The sequence below is a fragment of the Rhagoletis zephyria genome, unplaced genomic scaffold (assembly GCF_001687245.7).
Source record: "Rhagoletis zephyria isolate East Lansing unplaced genomic scaffold, Rhagoletis_zephyria_1.1 Rzeph_scaffold_00581, whole genome shotgun sequence".
Lineage (NCBI taxonomy): Eukaryota > Metazoa > Arthropoda > Insecta > Diptera > Tephritidae > Rhagoletis > Rhagoletis zephyria.
This window is the reverse complement of record NW_016157665.1, coordinates 175,774-193,515: the sequence shown is the minus strand read 5'-3', so window position 1 is coordinate 193,515 and position 17,742 is coordinate 175,774. Positions and strand designations below refer to the sequence as shown.

Sequence of the window (17,742 nt, the reverse complement as noted above, 5' to 3'; positions counted from 1 at the left end):
TTTTATGATTTTTATTTAGGGATACACCGATATAAAGCGCAAGCGGTAGTGTCCATATGAGATAGTCGAGCCCTAAGAGGATTTTGCTTCACCTCAACACAATTTTCTTAATATGGAGTATATAAATTTGCATGAAACATAGTTCTTCACTTAAGTATACATACATATATTTTCGTAGAATATTTTAACTCTCGTAAATTTAATCTTCAATTTACCTGCTGACCACCTATTTAGAAAATGTCAGTCTCCTAACTGCCATTTTTAATGGTCTTGATCTTACTTTTTCGAAATAAGGATCAGAAAGACCCCTGGTCAGTGTTAAGGAATTAAATTGTTCCACGAAAAAATTGCTGACAATTGCGCTTGGGCAAGATTTCGTCGGGGCCCTAAAAACGTTGTTTCACAGTGTTATTTATAAATTCCTTGTCTCTTAAAAGAGTGCTGTTTCGAATATATGCGCGAGCTAATTTCGAGGCATAGGTGCATTCACATTTCATTTACGAGGACCTATGTAGTTAATCTGAAACGCAAATACATGCGATTAAATGCCATAGTATGTATTTACAAATATGTACATACGTTTGCAAACAGTAAATATACATTTACGCAAGTGAAACTTTAAACTCAAACTCGACATGTTTTCGTTTTTAATTTTTGCACGTATGTACTTGCGACTTTTGTTTATTAGAAAAAAAAAAATATATATATAATAAAGTTTATCAAGAAATTATGGTTTTTTCTTCTGTGATTTCTTGCTTTTCTTTTGTGGCGGAGCTTCCTCTGTTGCCTTTGCGTCCGACATTTCCACATCAAACGGCGATTCGGCGCTGAAGCCTTTTATATAAGGTTTAACCAATTGGAAAACCAGCTTCTCATGTTGTACATTACGCGAATCCAAACTCAAACGTACAGTTACTGGATCAAACGCATGAAAAACGACATCTCCACAACGTTGTGTATAATCCTAAAGAGGATTTTTTTTTTAGAAATGAAAGGGCATAAAATAAAAAATAAAAAAAAATAATCAGTCAGCTCACCTCCTCGTTAAACTTGAACACTACACCGCCTGGTGTGGCCGCTTTATCGCCGGATAACGAATTCAGATATACAGTACCTTCCAAACCAAATTTTGGTATAAGCACTTGTAATGCATTTTTGCGTACAAACAGCACATAACTATGAAAACAACAAACGATTCAACAATCAGTAAAAATTGGAAAAATTCAAGGTAGGTTTGCCAATTTCACTTACCCTTCTTCGTCCTGAGTTTTTCCACGGAAGAACAAATGCGTATTTAGCGCAACTGATGCACGTCCCGCATATTGTGCCATCTTGTGTCGGTAATTTAGATTATGACACAACTCTTCGTTCAATTTCTTATCGAGTAGGTCAGCATATGTACTATCAGCGCCTATAGAAGCAGCCAAGAGGCGATGCACAATGATGTCCGAATATCTGGATATTAAAGTTATATAATTTTAATTCTAAATTTCAATTAAGTCTAAGCACGTCTACCTTCGAATTGGCGATGTAAAATGTGTGTAAATCGGTGTCGCCAACCCGTAATGGAAAAATTCCTCTGGTTGCAGTGTGCCGCTAATAAAGTAAACTGCCTGCATCATGCAACGTGTCGTCAGAATACGTATCATTGTATTAAAGTATGCATTATCTGGCTTCACACAAGCATCCAATGAGCCAGCCAATTCCAATCCTGAATCAATTTTAATTTCAAAGCCTTGATGATTCGCCGCTTTAATAAGTGGTTCGAAATTGCTAGGCGCTGGCCGGGGATGCCTGCGTAACATGGCGCATTCCGGAAACTCGGTACAGATATGTTCAGCCACTGTGCAGTTGGCTAACAACATGAATTCTTCAACCATGGAATTCGTTTCACGCACTTGTTTTGCCTCTACCTCGAGTGGTTCGTGCGTCTCACTATCGACTTGGAAACGTATCTCCGGTGACGCTAGCACCAAAGCGCTGTAAATATGAAATATTTGCACGAATACATAAAAAACCATTAAATAAAAAATTGTTACCCATTGTCCATACGTCGCTTTTTCAATATTTTCGCCAGTTTATTGAGATTTCTAAGAGATTTGGCGATTTCCGTTTGCTGCGTTGTATCGTCAATAATAATTTGTGCCTGCTCGTATGTCATCGCTGCCTTGGATTTGATAACACTTTTGTGAAAACGTTTCGTTAATATATTCGCCTCATTGTCCAGTTCCCAAATACAAGAGAAAGCAAAACGTTCTTCACCTCCTACTAGCGAACACAAATTGGAACTCAATAGTTCCGGTACCATGTCAATACGTTTGCCTACCAAATAAACCGTGGTACCACGTGACGCTGACTCCTTGTCCAACGCGTTGCCAGGACGAATGAAGTGACTCACATCAGCGATATGTACACCTACTTCTAAACGCCCATTAGGCAGTTCGCGACAATGTAGAGCGTCATCAATATCCGTACAACCTGGCGGATCCACAGAGCAAATATTCAAATCGCGTAAATCGACACGCTTTTCGTAATCCTGCGGACAATTTAAAAAAGTTTACATGGCTTTTTTTTTGTTAATACATAAAATATCATACCTCCGGTGTAATGATCCATGGCATTTGTGGTAGAAAACTTAGCACCTCCTCGGAGAATTTGCTATGCGGCACATCGTGCTCCAGGAGTATCACCTCATTTTCGGTGTTCACATCGCCCAGCGGTCCAAGGCTGCGTACGAAATGGCCATGCGGATAGCGTGATGTGCGTGGCCAAGAATCAATAGCTACTATTATGCGCTTATTCAGCAGTTGCTCTGCCTGACGCGTTTCTATGCGTACGCGTGGAATTTTACGATCCGCAGGAATGAAGATATGGCGTGATGTGTTTTCCAACAGACTGGGTTGTAATATACCACAGTATTGACGCCACTTGCGGCGGATTATGCCTACCACCTTGCCTGTAGGGCGAATTTCTTCTCTTTTCCCGCGATTCTTTTCAAAAACTACTTTTTCTTTGGCTGTGCGTTCTACATTATCCCCCGGATCTTCATCAACGCCTTCTTCCAAAACAATTTCACTAGGAGCTGACCATTCTTCTTGAGGTAAGAGCTCAATAGCCACAATATCAGCGTCAACAGCACGGTTTAGTGCTTCACGGCCTTGTATAAGAACCTGTAAGTTATGAAATATGTAATGTCGAAATGAGTACGATAAAATAGTCAATTGTGTTTACCGGATGTTCGAAACCTTCGACCGATACTGCTCCTTCTAGATAATTCTCACGAGACGCCTGAAAAGAGCCCTGCAGCAGTCGTTTCGCCTTAATGCCGTCATGTATATCGTTTATACTCAAGTGTGTTGGAAAGATGGGCAATGTCTTCTTATCGCTTTCGAAATTCTTACGGGCATACTTATCAATTAACATTGGAAAGTCAGTTAACGATTTTACATACTCCTCGGCATTTGCTACTAGTATACCCTCCTTTTCAGCGCGCTCCCTATTGGCGGCATCCTCCGTTATCATCACCACCCGGGTTCGAGGGCGTCCTGACTTTTGAAAAGCACGACTATTTTGTGCCTCCCCAATGTGGACATCATACCAGAGTGTGGCTTTTCTTATAGCGCGATCATTACGATCATTAGCACTCTCACCGGGCTCACGTTCAACATAAGTGTCCCTGCAAGGAAAAATAAAATGAAGTGCACGCGTTAGCTATCATTATATGTAAAAAAAGTGATCAACCTACTTGTGATGCTCATTTACGAATACGTAAAAACCACGCGACTTATGCTGCACAACATCACGGAATCGTTTGTAAACCGCACTGCTATTATGCTTAACCTCATTCAACATCGTAGACAATACAATCACATTGGATATAGCATCCTCCTCTAGCACGTCGATTTGATTCAGCACAACATTTGTATCCAACACAATATAGTGCGGGAAAGGGAATAATGTGCTTTTTACTTCGCGCTCAGGAAGTAAAGCCACAGAAGTTTCGTCCTGCACACAATTTTCGCATATCTCTGCACCACATCCCAAGTCATCACGTAGATAATGCTCACGTACGATCTGAAAGGATCTTGTATGAAGGTTCCGAAATATGTATGTTTTTGTTGTATGTATTACCTTTAGAATGTTGCCACGCTTTGTTTTACGCGTGAACTCGCGTATGGTCTGCATTTTTAAGCGAAATTTAGGTATTTAAACAAAAAAAACTATTAAAACCAAATTAAAATCCCAAATTCGCCTAACAAAATCACTAAACATGTGGAAGAACAACAAAAGTGGATTGTTGAAACAGCTGATCAACAAAGGTAAGTGTTGTTGACGCTAAAATTCGGGTATATCACAAAAATTAGCAAAAGTATAAGGGGTAATAAATTCAATATTAATTAATTAAATACAGATGTAGAACTTTTGACCTATGTATATAACCTGGGCAACAAATATGTGTTTGCTATAGTAACCATATGCAGATGTTGCTAAAAACTATTTTATTTACGGCAAACGTATGGATAACATAAATACCCTTTGGAAGAGAAAGCAACACTTTTACCCAACCACACGTGTGTTTCGTTTTTATGTGTTCCTGCGCATTTTTTATTTTCTTCATCAGTTGAATGGTCAATTTTTTAGTGAATTTTATTTAATTTGTGCAAATTATCAGGAAAAAATAAAAAAATGGTTATTGTCGAAAAGAGCTTTCCGCGAGGCGGATTGCCTGTAAAGGAAAATAAAACAAATGAACCAAAAGAAAATATTGTAAGTACCCAAAAGCATGATTGAGCCATCCACAACACAAACTGACTCACATATACTTCCACTAGATTTTTGGAGCACTACAGAAGAAAATCAAGAAACCGAAGTCTAAGCCAAAGGATACTGAATTTGCTGAAAATGATCAAATCCAGTCGGTGTCTGCTGAGCTACTCAGTTACGATACCATTCAGGATGGCATGAATATAATGGGTGTAGTGAAGGCTATAGACCAGTTATATCTTAGTATCTCACTACCCGGCCGCATGATTGCACGCGTCTCTGCTTTGGAAATATCGGATTCGTATACTAAAGCTACCCGCGAATTTCTACAGCAAATCGAAAATGGGAACAATTTTAAACCACTAACAGAATTATATCACATTGGTCAGCCAGTTTACGGACGCGTACAGGAAATAAAGCAAAATGAATATGGTCGAATGCAAATTTTACTATCGTTGCGGCCAAGTGAAGTGCATTCGGAATTGTCACACATGAACATCAAAAAGGGATTCGTTTTTAATGGTGCTGTTGAAGAGGTACAGGAGCATGGTTATATCATAGAAACAGGCATCAAAGGATTACGTACGTTTGTGCCATTGGAGAAAGCGCAACCCGATCACGTTGTTGGAGAGTTAATTTTTCTAAAAGTTGAGAAAATGACAACCGACAAGTCAGTTAGTACATGTATTTGCAAAGAAATCAAGCCGGATAACATGAAAATCAAAAATCAAATGGAACCAAATATTGATTACATTTTACCCAGTACGATCGTACAATTTTCCGTAGCAAAAGTACTTAAAGATGGCCTACAGGGCACCATAATGAATGAATCATTCACTGCATACATAAATGAGCACCAATTGGCTGAGCCATTGGCGTTGCCGGAAGATTACGAGATAAACTCTACGATTAATGCACGCATTTTATACGTTATGCCGCTTACCAAACTTGTATATTTGACTTTAAATTTACGCACATCGTCCAATGAGCAATCTGTTGAGCCACAATACAAGAGAGGCGACATCATAGAAGCAGCTAGAGTACACCACTTGGGAACCGGTGGTGTAATTTTAGTGTTAGATAACAAATTTAAGGGAGTGCTTTCGTATCGTTCTATTAAGGCCAATTATAAGGGGAACTATGATCAGGATGAGGTGCTGGTTAAATATGCAAAGAAAACAAAGCATAAGGTGCGAGTGCTTGACTATGATCCAATGGATTCACTTTACATTTGCACCGATGATGCAAAGACAGTAAATGAAAAGGTATTTACTTTGGATGATGTTAAACCTGGTGAATTTGTGACAGCCATAGTTAAAGAACGCGAAGCTAAAGTCGGAGGTTATGCAATGCAGGTTGGCAGGGTAAAAGGTAAGTGAAGAAAATGTATAATATTAAATTTAGAAATACGTTTTGAGCAACTTTGTCAATTTTTCTTTTGTTTATTTAATGTGTATTATTAATTCATAAAAGTCTAGCTCATTTTACAACAAATATAATATAAATCCATGGTGAAATTATAAACTCGATCTTATTACTACACCATGATATAAATCTATATTTCAAACTTTGTGCAAAAATTATAAAAATTCTGCATAATTGCATTTGAATTTTCAACTTTGTAATCAGGTTTTTCAGATTTTTTTGAGTATTTTATAGCCGCCCCATAAATTGTAGTGCAATGCAAGTTTTAATTTGTTAAATGAAAGTTCAATTAAAAAAATAGACTTTATTTATTTATTGTTTAATTTGTGGTTTAAATTATAAATTTTAGGCATCATCGAGAAACTGTATCTTGCTCCAGTACCCAAAATATTAGAGCCAGATTCCAAAGTACGCTGTCGTGTGTTAAGCACTAGCACAGATCGCAGAACAGTCTATCTAACGAATCGTCAAGAATACTTGACTAAACATTGCAAAGTGCTTACCTCGCTTGAAAAGGCACATCCAAATTCCACTTACATTGGCACCATAGTTCAATGTAACAAGGAATATATATTGGTCAGGTTCTTCAATAATCTTAAAGGAATGCTGTATAAGCAACGTCTGAGCAGCATACTAGGTAGCGAGATGTATACATTTTATGAGGGTCAGACAATGGCATTTCGCATACTAACTAAAAACGGGCAACAAATCACGCTAACGTTAGCCCACGATACTTTCAGTCTAGGCGAAATATGTCCAGCTACGGTGGTGCATACATTAGATTCGGGGCTGGAAATAAAAATTTGCTACCACCCCGAAGGGGTCTATGACGACGAGGATGAGGATCCCGAAGCAAATGCAATCGAGGTTAAAGGACTAGTACCGCTGCGTTTGCTCTCGGACTATCCGGATTTATTGTATGGCAAATTACGCACCTATACACCAAATACACAAGCACAAGCAGTGTGCATTGTAAAGAACATATTCAGTTTGCGCGATGTGCCCTATTTCCTAACACATTTAACTAACAACTGGCAAAATATAAAGCCAGGGGACATTTTAAAGGCACATGTCAAGAATGTACATGAGGATGTTGTGGATTTGTTGGTTCCGATACGAAACTATGGCAAGTTGGTGAAAGTGCATATAAAGATGCTCTTGGTAAAAGCATTCAAAAGTGCGAGCATTCAACTAACGCCCGAGCAGGTGGTTTATGTGAAAGTGCTTGGCAAAGAACCAACAACACGGACAATTACAGTGACTGCCAAATTAACAGATGTATGGGATGGTGAACTAAGTAGCACCGCGCGAGATCTTGAAGAGTAAGTATGCATACTTTAACGTATGTCTTCATTGAAATGGCATTAACATTAATCACGTTTTTAGTTACCTGAATGAAGTATCAGATATTCGAAAAGCTCACAAGCGGTTGGGCTACGGTGTAGGCCAACACAAAGTTGGCGATAAAGTCGTCGCATATTTCCGTGGCGTAAATGCTGACACAAAAGATTGGCAATACGAGATAGAAAAAACGAAAGTGGCAGCAGTGGTCAAATCTTCGTTAGTCGGAAAATCAAAGCCACCCAAAATGGATGCAAACCAAGAATGTCTTATACTTTGGGTAGACTACTCAAATGAATTGGTCTACATCAGCAACAAGCAAGGCGATGTTTCACACGTCAGCAGTGATAAGAATTTACCAAGTAATTTGATAGGCAAAACTGGCATTAATGCCAAAATATTGCTGAAGGCAGATCAAGTCTTTGTTTGCTCCCTGAAGAAAGGTCCCAATCCATTAGTCTATTGCCCGGTCCGATTGCATTTTAATGACTTTGAAAATTCGGCTAGCGCTGGTATTACTGAAGGTGATTTTTGCAAGCTTGCCTTCATACACGAGAAGCTGCCCATCGCCGTGCCGGAGAGCACCTGGAAGCTGTGGCATGATATGAAAAAGAAACGCAAAGCCAAAATGGAACTTAATAATGCACCTAAGCCGAAAAAATTGAAAAAAGAAAAAGCTGTTCAAAAAGAACCACCAGTTGTCATTGCGTCCACGTCTGCCGTTATTGGAAAGCAATCAGAAAGTGCGCAAAAGGTAATGAAAAAGCAAACTAAAAAGTTGGCTGCCGAAGAAACTAGCCCCCCAGCTGCAAAGAAGAAAAAACAAGTGGCCAAAGAATCCAAAACAAATGATTTACTATTCTACGAGGACAAAACACCCAATGATATTGTTATAATTGAAAACAATCGCGCTTCAGATACGGACGAAAAGCCGCCGAAGATCGCATTTAAACCCAAATCTGCACCACAATTACTACCTGGTATTGGCGATTTCTGGAACACAGACCTCTCTCAATTGCTCGATAAAGCTGCGGTCTCCAGCGACGACGACGATGAAGATGGATCAGATGCCACCGAAGAAGCCGGTAAAAAGAAGAAAAAATTGACTGCGGCAGAGAAGTTCAAGTTACAACGCGAAGAGGAGACGCGCTTACGAGAAATCGAAGCCAAATATGCTGATCCGCATCATCTACCAGAGAGTGTCGATCAATTCGATCGCTTGGTACTGTCCGAGCCCAACAACAGCAAACACTGGATCAACTATATGGTTTTCCACCTACAATCGGCAGAGATCGATAAGGCGCGTGGAGTAGCACGTCGCGCCATCAAAGCCATATCCTATCGTGAAAATAATGAGCAACTTAACATATGGGTAGCGTTATTGAATTTGGAGCTGCGCTACGGTAGTAAAGAAGCCTTTGATGAAGTGCTTAAAGAGGCGCTTAACTACAATGATCCGCTTAAAATTTACCTGCGCGTGATAGAGATATTCTGCGACGCTAAGAAAACCCAAGAACTCATCGAGATGATCGGCTTAATTACAAAGAAATTCAAAGCACAGCCGGAGGTGTGGCTTGCAGCAGCGAATGCTTATTTCAGCATAGAGATGCCTGATCGTGCACAGCAACTGTTGCACAAGGCTTTGGCGTCACTGCCTGAAAGAGAACGTAGGTAGAGGGTTGGGCAATTGTAATTTGCAATGGGTTTATCGTATTTTCATTTAAGTTTAATGCACACACGAAAACCATTTCATGTTACTATTATATAATTATAATTAACACTTTTGTTTAGATGTCAACACCATTGTTGCTTTTGGCAATTTAAATCATAAACATGGCCTTAATGAAATGGCGCAAACACTGCTCGATCAGGTAGTTACCTCATATCCTAAACGTGTTGATGTCTGGGCACAATATGTAGACATGCTGGTGAAATCCGATATGACTGATTCGGCGAGGTTTGTATTTCTTTAAAATGAATAGCAGCTGTTTACTATAAAACTAAAAAAAAAAAATGTTTTCTCCCCTCTGTAGAAGCGTATTAGAGCGTGCTGTCATACAAAAGATACCAATGAAGAAAATGCGCACAATTTTCAAGAAGTATCTAGAATTCGAAGAGCGTTTTGGAACGCCCGCAGATGTGGAGAAAGTGAAAAAATTGGCTAAAGAATATGTGAAACGCGCTGCGCACGTCTAAACAAAATCGCTTAAGCTTGTGAATATAAATTTTATTATACGTATTATTTTTAAGTTTAATAAAAATAAAAATAGTGTGCGACGAGAAGTTGTAAGCTCGTTCGATTAACGCTTGAAATTAGTTAATGGACTCGGTTTTTACTTACTAGAGAAGGTCAAATGGGTATTCAAAATAACATTTTTCTCTCTAAATGTGGCTTACCACTTAGATTACAAGCAGGCCACCATTTGAGTACCTGCGAGAGGAGAACTTTATGCCTTCTAGTCGCGAGTAGCGACGCACGTTGTCAAACGCTTCTAGGCCGTTTCTGCTACAGCGCGGTTATGATTAAGACCACTAGTTATGTAGGTGTTTATGACCGTAAGTTCAGGGAGCTACTCTGTAATGCGATACGAAAGAGCAATGCGATGCGATAGGCAAATACGTCGTAAATAATACCCTGTGGCGATTGCCTATCGCATGGCAATTTTATTTCGCATCGCATTAAAGAGTAGCCCCTCAGCTATGCACTTTACGGTAGCCATACTGATGCTTCGCTGGCGTCAGGTGACACGTGAATTGAGGTAGTAACAAGGCCTCAAGGCGAAAATAGAGTTATCGGCCGATAAAACGCCTCCTTGTTGGCGGATTTCCCCGGCTTAAGTATTGGGGTTATTCTGTTGCGATTTCCACAAATACAGAATACAAAGATTGCTCATCGACAGGTTGAGAACCTTGGTGAGATAGTCTAACCCCGACTGGCTATTTTTTTTTTGGGCATCAACGTCGAGAAAAATGTCTTTGAAAGCTTTCCCACCCAATAACACCCCAATTGTTTATTTAACCATATTTTCATAGCAACTATATCTTACAGGTACACCAAAAACCTCAAGAAACGGCCAAATCCCGATCAGACAATATCCAGACTCGACCAAATCCCGACCCGTCATAATCCAGACACGACCGAGTCCCGACCATACATAATCCCGCGACAAGACACAATCCACCCAAAAAATCTCGAAAAAATATAAAAACTTTATATTTCGATGGGGTAGAACCGGAGTGAGAGAGGTGTTAGTTGAGTTGGATTGAGTAGGCATGGGAAGAAGTGGTTTGTGTCATGGTGTGAATCTGCACATGTTGGACACTCATTTTGGATATTGGGAGGCGAGTCCAGCCAGAGTTACGCGGGTCTCGTGGCAGTTGACAAGTGGTGATTTTACAGATGATGGCATTCATTCGACTGGCGTTTGTAAATGCTGTTAATAGCCTGTCTGTACGGTCGCAGTCCCAGAGGAGCTGCACGAGTGCTGACGTTTATAGGGTGCTACTAGGAACTGCTTGCTGAGCCTGATGTTGTGCCCAATACTGGGAGAATTTCGGCTTCACTGTGGATGTGATGTTCTGGCGAGATCAGAAGGCATCCCGTAATTGTCTGGGGTGTTGTGTTGTGGCATGTCTGTAGTTTCGTCCACTGTGACACAATTGTCCCCGGTCGGGATTGTATTTACATATGTGTCCTGTATTGAATTTATTGTATGGATTTTTTTAAATTTTCTGGATTATATCTTGTCGGGATTATGGAGTGCTCCCCTAATAAATACCAACTTCGATTCGCCGCAATAGAAAAATGAATGAACGAATAGTTTTTTTACGCAATTACTATTTTGTATTTGATCTTATATGGTAAATTATAAAATTACATTGAAATAAGTTATGATGGATTAATGCATGGTGATGATGATGGGCAATACCGATCCGGTTCGCGTTACGGTGCATGAAAAAGATGGTAAATCGCTATGTATGCATGTTTACATTAGTTGCGTTCCAGATGCTTCACGATATTCCCGATTTGCAGGAACAGCTGTTTTCTCCAAATAATAAACCTTATGGAAGGTGGTCACCTGGAACGACTGCCTGTAAAAACTTGCAAATCGTAAAGCATCTGGAACGCAACTATTAATTGAGCGAAAAAATTTTCAAAATATAAAAAAAAAACATTCCAAAACAAAAAAAAATAAACAAAAAAATACAAAGTATGGATTTTCAATATTAAACAATTGTAATAATGGGAGCATGAAAGCCTAGAAATTTATAGTAAAATACAAACTTTTCGAGATTTATCCACTTGCTTTGAGTTAATTACAATACATTGGTTCAGCGACATATATGTATATATAAATGGTAAATAATTACAATTAAATGGCGTATGGAAAGTTTTTAATTCATTAGTCGGGTAAATAAGTAAAGATAATTAAAAATAAATTTCTTTTAACCTGCTGGTGGTTTCATAATGTCCGTAAAATTTACAGCCTCATTGCGAGAGTCGTGCCGAATGCAAGTCGTTTTTTGACAGTCGAATCGTATCGAAAATTTAGCGCCATTGCCTAAAATTTCCACTCGACTAGTGTATTAAAATGGAAAAACTTGGCAGCACTGCATAGTTTTCGACAATTTTCGTCATTTACTTATTTCAGCACGACAGTAGACAATGCTAATGTTGTCGAGTCGTACAATTCAGCCTAATTTACGACTTACGCAATGAGGCTGTTAATCAGGCATGTTCTGCAATCCGAGTGAAAGTGGAAATAAAACTCGGAAAATTAACACCGTACACCGAATGGCGGATTCAAAGTGCAGTTTGTTAAAATTCAAGAGAATTACAGAACCTGCCTGCATATTAATGCCATAGAGCTACAAAGTTCTTTTATACGATTTATTTTTTATTACTACTTCGTGTCTGTTGTTGCGTCTTTCTAACAGCTTTCATGTTCCTACAATTTGCAAACATACATACTATTTATTTAAAGCATACATTTTAACTAAATCTTAAATTACTAATTAGCCACGCGCGTATTTGTGTGCAATGCGTTTGCGAGATCGCATAATAGCGCATATTTTGTGTAAGCGCGACTGAAACGAGTTCCACATAAACATACATGTTTTAAAGTAGTTTTTTTTTTTAATTGCATTTTTAAATGTAATATCTTCAATTAAGTTCCTATTTCAATACATACTACTCTTCACACATTCGTTTTCCTCCGTAAATATTTCAACTACGTATGTATATGCATAGTGTGAGTGTGTGTGTGTGCATATGGTTTTTAAACAGTCATTTCAAACGCCAGTACTTTCGTTGCTGCGTCGGTATCTCAAACGCAGCCAGCACACTGGTTTACTCTTTAAATATACGACGCGCCTTGGCCGAAATTTTTCGCACACGCCCCCGACTACTAACGCTCACCAGCTGTTCGTCATCGTCCCCGTCTGAACTTTCCGTATCTTCATGATTGCGTGACAGTCGCTGTGTCGCCGGCCTTTGTGAAGTGCTGCCTACAATTTCCCTCGTTTCTCCCACATCCACCTCACGGCGCCGCTTTCGTAGGCTCACGTAGTCATGCGACGCTTCATCGTCACTCTGCTCGTTGTAACGCGGTCGTTTTTGGTTGCGTGAGCCACGTTGCTTGCGGCTACCGCGTGGAGGGCTACCGCCATCGCCGTCACTACGCCGACGACGCGAACGTGCTTTTTGTTGTTGACGTCGCCGCTCTCGCTGGCGTTCCACCTCGTAGTCCTCATCGTCATCGTCGCACACGAAGGAGTCGTCCGAACGACGGCGGCTATTAGTGCGACGCGCTGGTTTGCCATGATTGCGAGTTCGTCTTTCTGACGGCACGTACGAAGTCAATGGCTGATTGTCTTCCGAGTCATCAGTGGCATCATCGTCGACGTCGACATCGTTATGCGCGCTAGAACCACCGTCAGTGCCCTCGTCCGAAGCGGCGCTGGCATCCTCTTCACTTGCCACATCATCATCGTTGTCGTCGTCGTCCTCGGCAGTTTGCGAGTGTTCTTGACTATAGCGCGAACGACCTCGTCGAACTGTGCGCGTAGGTTGTGGCGCTAGCGTTGCCACTACGGCAGCCGATATCGTGGCATCCACTGTCCCACCATTCAAAGCACTTTGCGTCGTCGAAGTGGGTGTACCACGGCGTAGACCTGAGGTGCGTATGTAAAGGGTTGTGTTATCCAGCGGATCCGCACTGCTGTCCAACTCGTCAGCGTTGCGCTGGTGTCTTGATAGCACACGACGTGAAGCGCTGCGTGATGCGCCTGCCGATGAAGACGGACGCAGTGCTTCGGATCCCAAATAGTTGTGATCGTGCGCCGATATTGTAGAGGTAGTTATGTTCGATGATGACGTCGTAGATGTGGCATGTGAGCGCGTCATATGCGCGTTACTCATGGCAGCTGCGTGCGCCTGTAGGCGCGGCGTGGCAGTGTTAGTTGTGCTGCGGGTTGGCGGGTAACTAGCCACTAAAAAAAAGAAAACCAAGAAACAATCGTTAGGGCAATTCCAGGAAATATTTTTGAAGGGAAACTTCATTAGCGGAAGTAGTCAAATGATCAGGAAAAAATTTGATACTTAGGGATTTTACTTATTTAAGGCTAAGGTTAAGAGGAAGGTTACTTACAATGCATACGTCCACTGGCGGCCACTCCGTTGCCTTGACTCGAAACGAGCGGCTCGTTCTCGCTTCCGTCACCATCTTCCGAATCCTCATCCGTTGGCTCAACGACTGTGTTGCGATTGGTGCGCAGCTGACGCACTTGTCCAACAGCTACGGGAACTACTCCTCCACCATAAGCGGCGCGACTGGTTGATGGTCCGTTCAATAGATTGCTGGCATTATTTGCCTTCGATGGCGTCACCTTTGTGGGCGTCGGGGTTGGCAGAATCTGTGAATCATAAAATAAACCAAACATAAATTCTCTTTCACTCTCTCTCTTCAATCTCTGCATTATTACGCACGCACCTCCTCTGCTTCCTCACTATCCTCATCCTCCGCAGCATCCTCCACATCGCTCGTGCGCGCCCACTCCAAGATAGCACGCTTGAAACTAGACCTTGTTGGACGCGCGTTGGCGGCCACTTCCCGTGAGTCTGTATCCGAGTCTAGAAGTCGTCCATTGCGCACAGGCAGGTGATAGGTGTGATCGATTTCGGTTGCGCTCCGCCGATTGCTCAACGCTGCCGAAGCACCTGCCCCTGCTGCAGACGTGCTCGTTTGCATGCGCGTATTGCGTGAGGGACTCTGTTGTAGGAGCGCGTTGGCACTTGTACTCCCTCCATTTTCTCCAGCGCCATTAACCTGGTTGCCGCGCTGCGTGCGTCCTACCGCTGAAGCACGTTTCTTTGGTGTCCTCATGCCCGCCGTCGCCGCCGGATGACCAGTAATAGTATCCTGTGTGCTCTCGTCCGGTTGCGAGCTTGTGTGCTGTGCCAACAAATCGTCCTGTTCATCCTCCGAGGATTGCAAACGACGCCTATTGCCGCGGCGTATATTGGCTTTTATAACGGACGCTGCGGCATTTGTCGCACGTCGAACGCCATTTGTGTTTACTGTCGTGACCGTTGCCGTTGCCGCCGTTCTCCTCTTACCGCTGTGATCCATGTAATCCTCATCACCATCGTCTTCGAAACGCCGTCGGCGTTTGCGCGCAGCTTGTGGTTGTTTATCCTTTTGTTTTCGACTCGCCTTCTTTGCAGCCTTTTTTTTGCTACCCCGCGCACCGCCACGGCGTCTTTTACTGCCCCGTCTATCATTGTCTGGTTTATAGCTATCTTCCGAATCATCACCACCGCTTCGTCGCTTGCAACGGCGTGCAGCGCCACGTCTACCGCGCGCGTCTTCATTATCCGAACCATCATTGCTATCATTTCGACCATTATCTGAACTATCATCGCTATCGCTATCTTCTGAGGTGAAGCTCATGGCGCTGCTGTGCTCGTCCGTTACATGTAGTTCAGTGTCCTCCTCCTCATCCTCATCATCGTGTAACTCTTGACTGACAGCCTTCCGTCGTGAACTACGCGTTGCTTGTGTTGGCTCGCCGCCGCCGCCACGCCTTGGTAGTGAAGAAGACGAGCTAACACGATTCGAACCTGCGGAAGTACTCGCAGCTGCAGTTACAGCACTGCGATCTGGGCCATTCCTGCCGTTTGTTGCCCCGCCCCCAGCGCGACGTTGATTGCTGCGTGACTGCGCATTCACCGGACCACCGCCATCTTCATCGTCATCATCGTCGTCATCATCATCATCATCATCTGAACTACGCAGTTGGCGTGCGTTTCGCTGGGTGCGTGCACGTTTCGATGCGGCTCCACCACGATTACGATCGGGCGGCTGACGCTTTGTAGGGCTAGTGCTAGAGCCGCGTGCGCTGCCAGCTTTATTCTTATTTGCACGCCGACGTGCTGCCTTCCAGTTACTAATAACCGTCTTTATTTGGGATTCGAATAGCGCGCTGAGCCGCAGCGTCATGGAATAAATCTACAACAAAGAGGTTATAATGAGGTTATGGCAAAAATAAATGGGAATATTCAAACAGGATTGGCAGGCCGAATGTTGCGTATCAGACACACGGCACAAGCAGAACATAGAAGTAGGACAAGGAAGGGCATTTGCTAAAGTGATTTATGTATGTAGGCGATTTAAGTGAGATGCAACCTTACCGCTAAACTTTCCTACAATGATCGTCATTCATTGCAATGATTTTGATTACATGATTGATTGATTGATTGATACATGGAAGCATGGTGGGAATGAAGAGAAATGGATTAACAACAGGAAGTGATTTTTTTTTTAATTTTCAAATTGTAAATGTTTTAATGCTTAAAATGTAATAGGCGGCAAACACCGTGCGTCTGATTCGCGAGTCGGTTTTGGATGTGTTTGTGAAAATAAATATATGACTCCTGGCATGACTCTGAATGATTCAACTGTGTGTAGTCGAAGGCGAGTCAACACGTACACAAATGACTCGCGAGTCAGACGCACCTTGTATACCGCCTATACTATCGTCGAACGAATAAAAAGCAAATTAAGACTCATTAAAACAGTCGAAATAGAAAAAGAGTTGAAATGAAATTTCTTTAATACTAATTACAAATACTTGGCAAGCTTTTTTNGACGCACCTTGTATACCGCCTATACTATCGTCGAACGAATAAAAAGCAAAATTAAGACTCATTAAAACAGTCGAAATAGAAAAAGAGTTGAAATGAAATTTCTTTAATACTAATTACAAATACTTGGCAAGCTTTTTGACAATAAGCACCCACCGGCTTGTAAATGCATTTCAATTAAATAAAGAGTTCGTCCAAACAAAAATTAAATTAAAACAATAACTGACTGGTTTGCAAAACTGTACCGTAATATTATGATTGAAATTAGCCCATAAGCGTTCCTGTATTCGGCTTTCTGGAAAAGTAGGGGAAAAATGGGAGAGTTAAATCGGTCCTCTCTTTGTCAGAAGCTGCAAGATTTTACCCGAAGAATTTTTGCTGGTAAAATCTGGTAAAGTGTCAAACCTTAAACTGTTCAAATGATTTCAAATTTGAATAAGCAAAAATCAAAGTGCATCTGCATTTTCACCTTATTAAATACTAGCAGACCCGGCGAACTTCGTCCCGCCCAAAATTTTTAAATATTTTATTGAATCTTTTTGGTCCAACATTTTCACCAACAATTCACGTTTACGATTTTCATTGGCACATTCGTCTGCTAAGATTATGGTTTGGTGGCCATTTGCCACTTTAAATAACCTAAGGAAAGTGTTATATCCGGTTGTGCGGAATTTCATAGCACGGTTATTCGCAAAGCGAAATAAATTTTTTCCTCTTCACTCCCTGGCGGCAACAATGACCCGGTTCTATAGTGAATGTCCTAGAAGCTTTACAGTATAGTTGGTGGCAATTTCAAAATGGGTGCGGATCATTGTTCTACAGAAATGCAATATACATCTACGATATACTCAATGGTGCAACAGCTCGATTTAATCTGACCTTCACGGCCCCTTTCTCACTTGGCTATTTTTAGTAATAACTTGACTTCAGCACCACTTGGCAGCAGGTATTGCAATAGTATTGCATACATATTTTAAACATTAGCCAAATCGGATCATAAATAAGAGTTTTAGTATTAACTCAACTACAGCGTCAACTGTCGGATTAAATTGTGAAACTAAACCATC

At 41.5% G+C, this 17,742-nt stretch overlaps 3 protein-coding genes across 7 annotated transcripts in view; 1 reads left to right on the top strand and 2 right to left on the bottom strand.

The window, feature by feature from the left end:
- Positions 1-202: 202 nt before the first annotated feature.
- Dis3 (exosome complex exonuclease RRP44-like protein Dis3) lies at positions 203-4,293 on the bottom strand. The gene is made up of 9 exons (XM_017612835.1): positions 4,132-4,293; positions 3,746-4,074; positions 3,232-3,676; positions 2,598-3,170; positions 2,040-2,536; positions 1,516-1,980; positions 1,252-1,455; positions 1,038-1,176; positions 203-964 (listed from the first exon to the last, which is right to left on the bottom strand). Exons 1-9 carry the CDS (start codon positions 4,183-4,185, stop codon positions 728-730), a joined length of 2,943 nt encoding a protein of 980 aa, XP_017468324.1. The 5' UTR covers positions 4,186-4,293; the 3' UTR covers positions 203-727.
- A 93-nt stretch (positions 4,294-4,386) lies between these two features.
- Positions 4,387-9,837, top strand: Rrp5 (Ribosomal RNA Processing 5). Its single transcript, XM_017612834.1, has 6 exons — positions 4,387-4,767; positions 4,833-6,135; positions 6,539-7,511; positions 7,576-9,197; positions 9,322-9,487; positions 9,564-9,837. Exons 1-6 carry the CDS (start codon positions 4,687-4,689, stop codon positions 9,724-9,726), a joined length of 4,308 nt encoding a protein of 1,435 aa, XP_017468323.1. The 5' UTR covers positions 4,387-4,686; the 3' UTR covers positions 9,727-9,837.
- A 2,821-nt stretch (positions 9,838-12,658) lies between these two features.
- The window catches only part of BRWD3 (bromodomain and WD repeat-containing protein), a 20,201-nt gene continuing 15,117 nt past the window's right edge, over positions 12,659-17,742 (bottom strand). For 2 of the 5 annotated variants that reach the window (XM_017612809.1, XM_017612811.1), the window contains 4 exons: positions 16,223-16,234; positions 14,523-16,040; positions 14,181-14,445; positions 12,659-14,022 (listed from right to left, as the gene is read on the bottom strand). In XM_017612809.1, coding sequence (XP_017468298.1) covers positions 12,881-14,022; positions 14,181-14,445; positions 14,523-16,040; positions 16,223-16,234 — 2,937 coding nt within the window. In that variant the 3' untranslated portion in view covers positions 12,659-12,880. Of the gene's footprint in view, positions 14,023-14,180; positions 14,446-14,518; positions 16,041-16,222; positions 16,235-17,742 lie in introns of those variants that run through there. The other 3 variants (XM_017612810.1, XM_017612812.1, XM_017612813.1) reach the window with 2 other exon arrangements.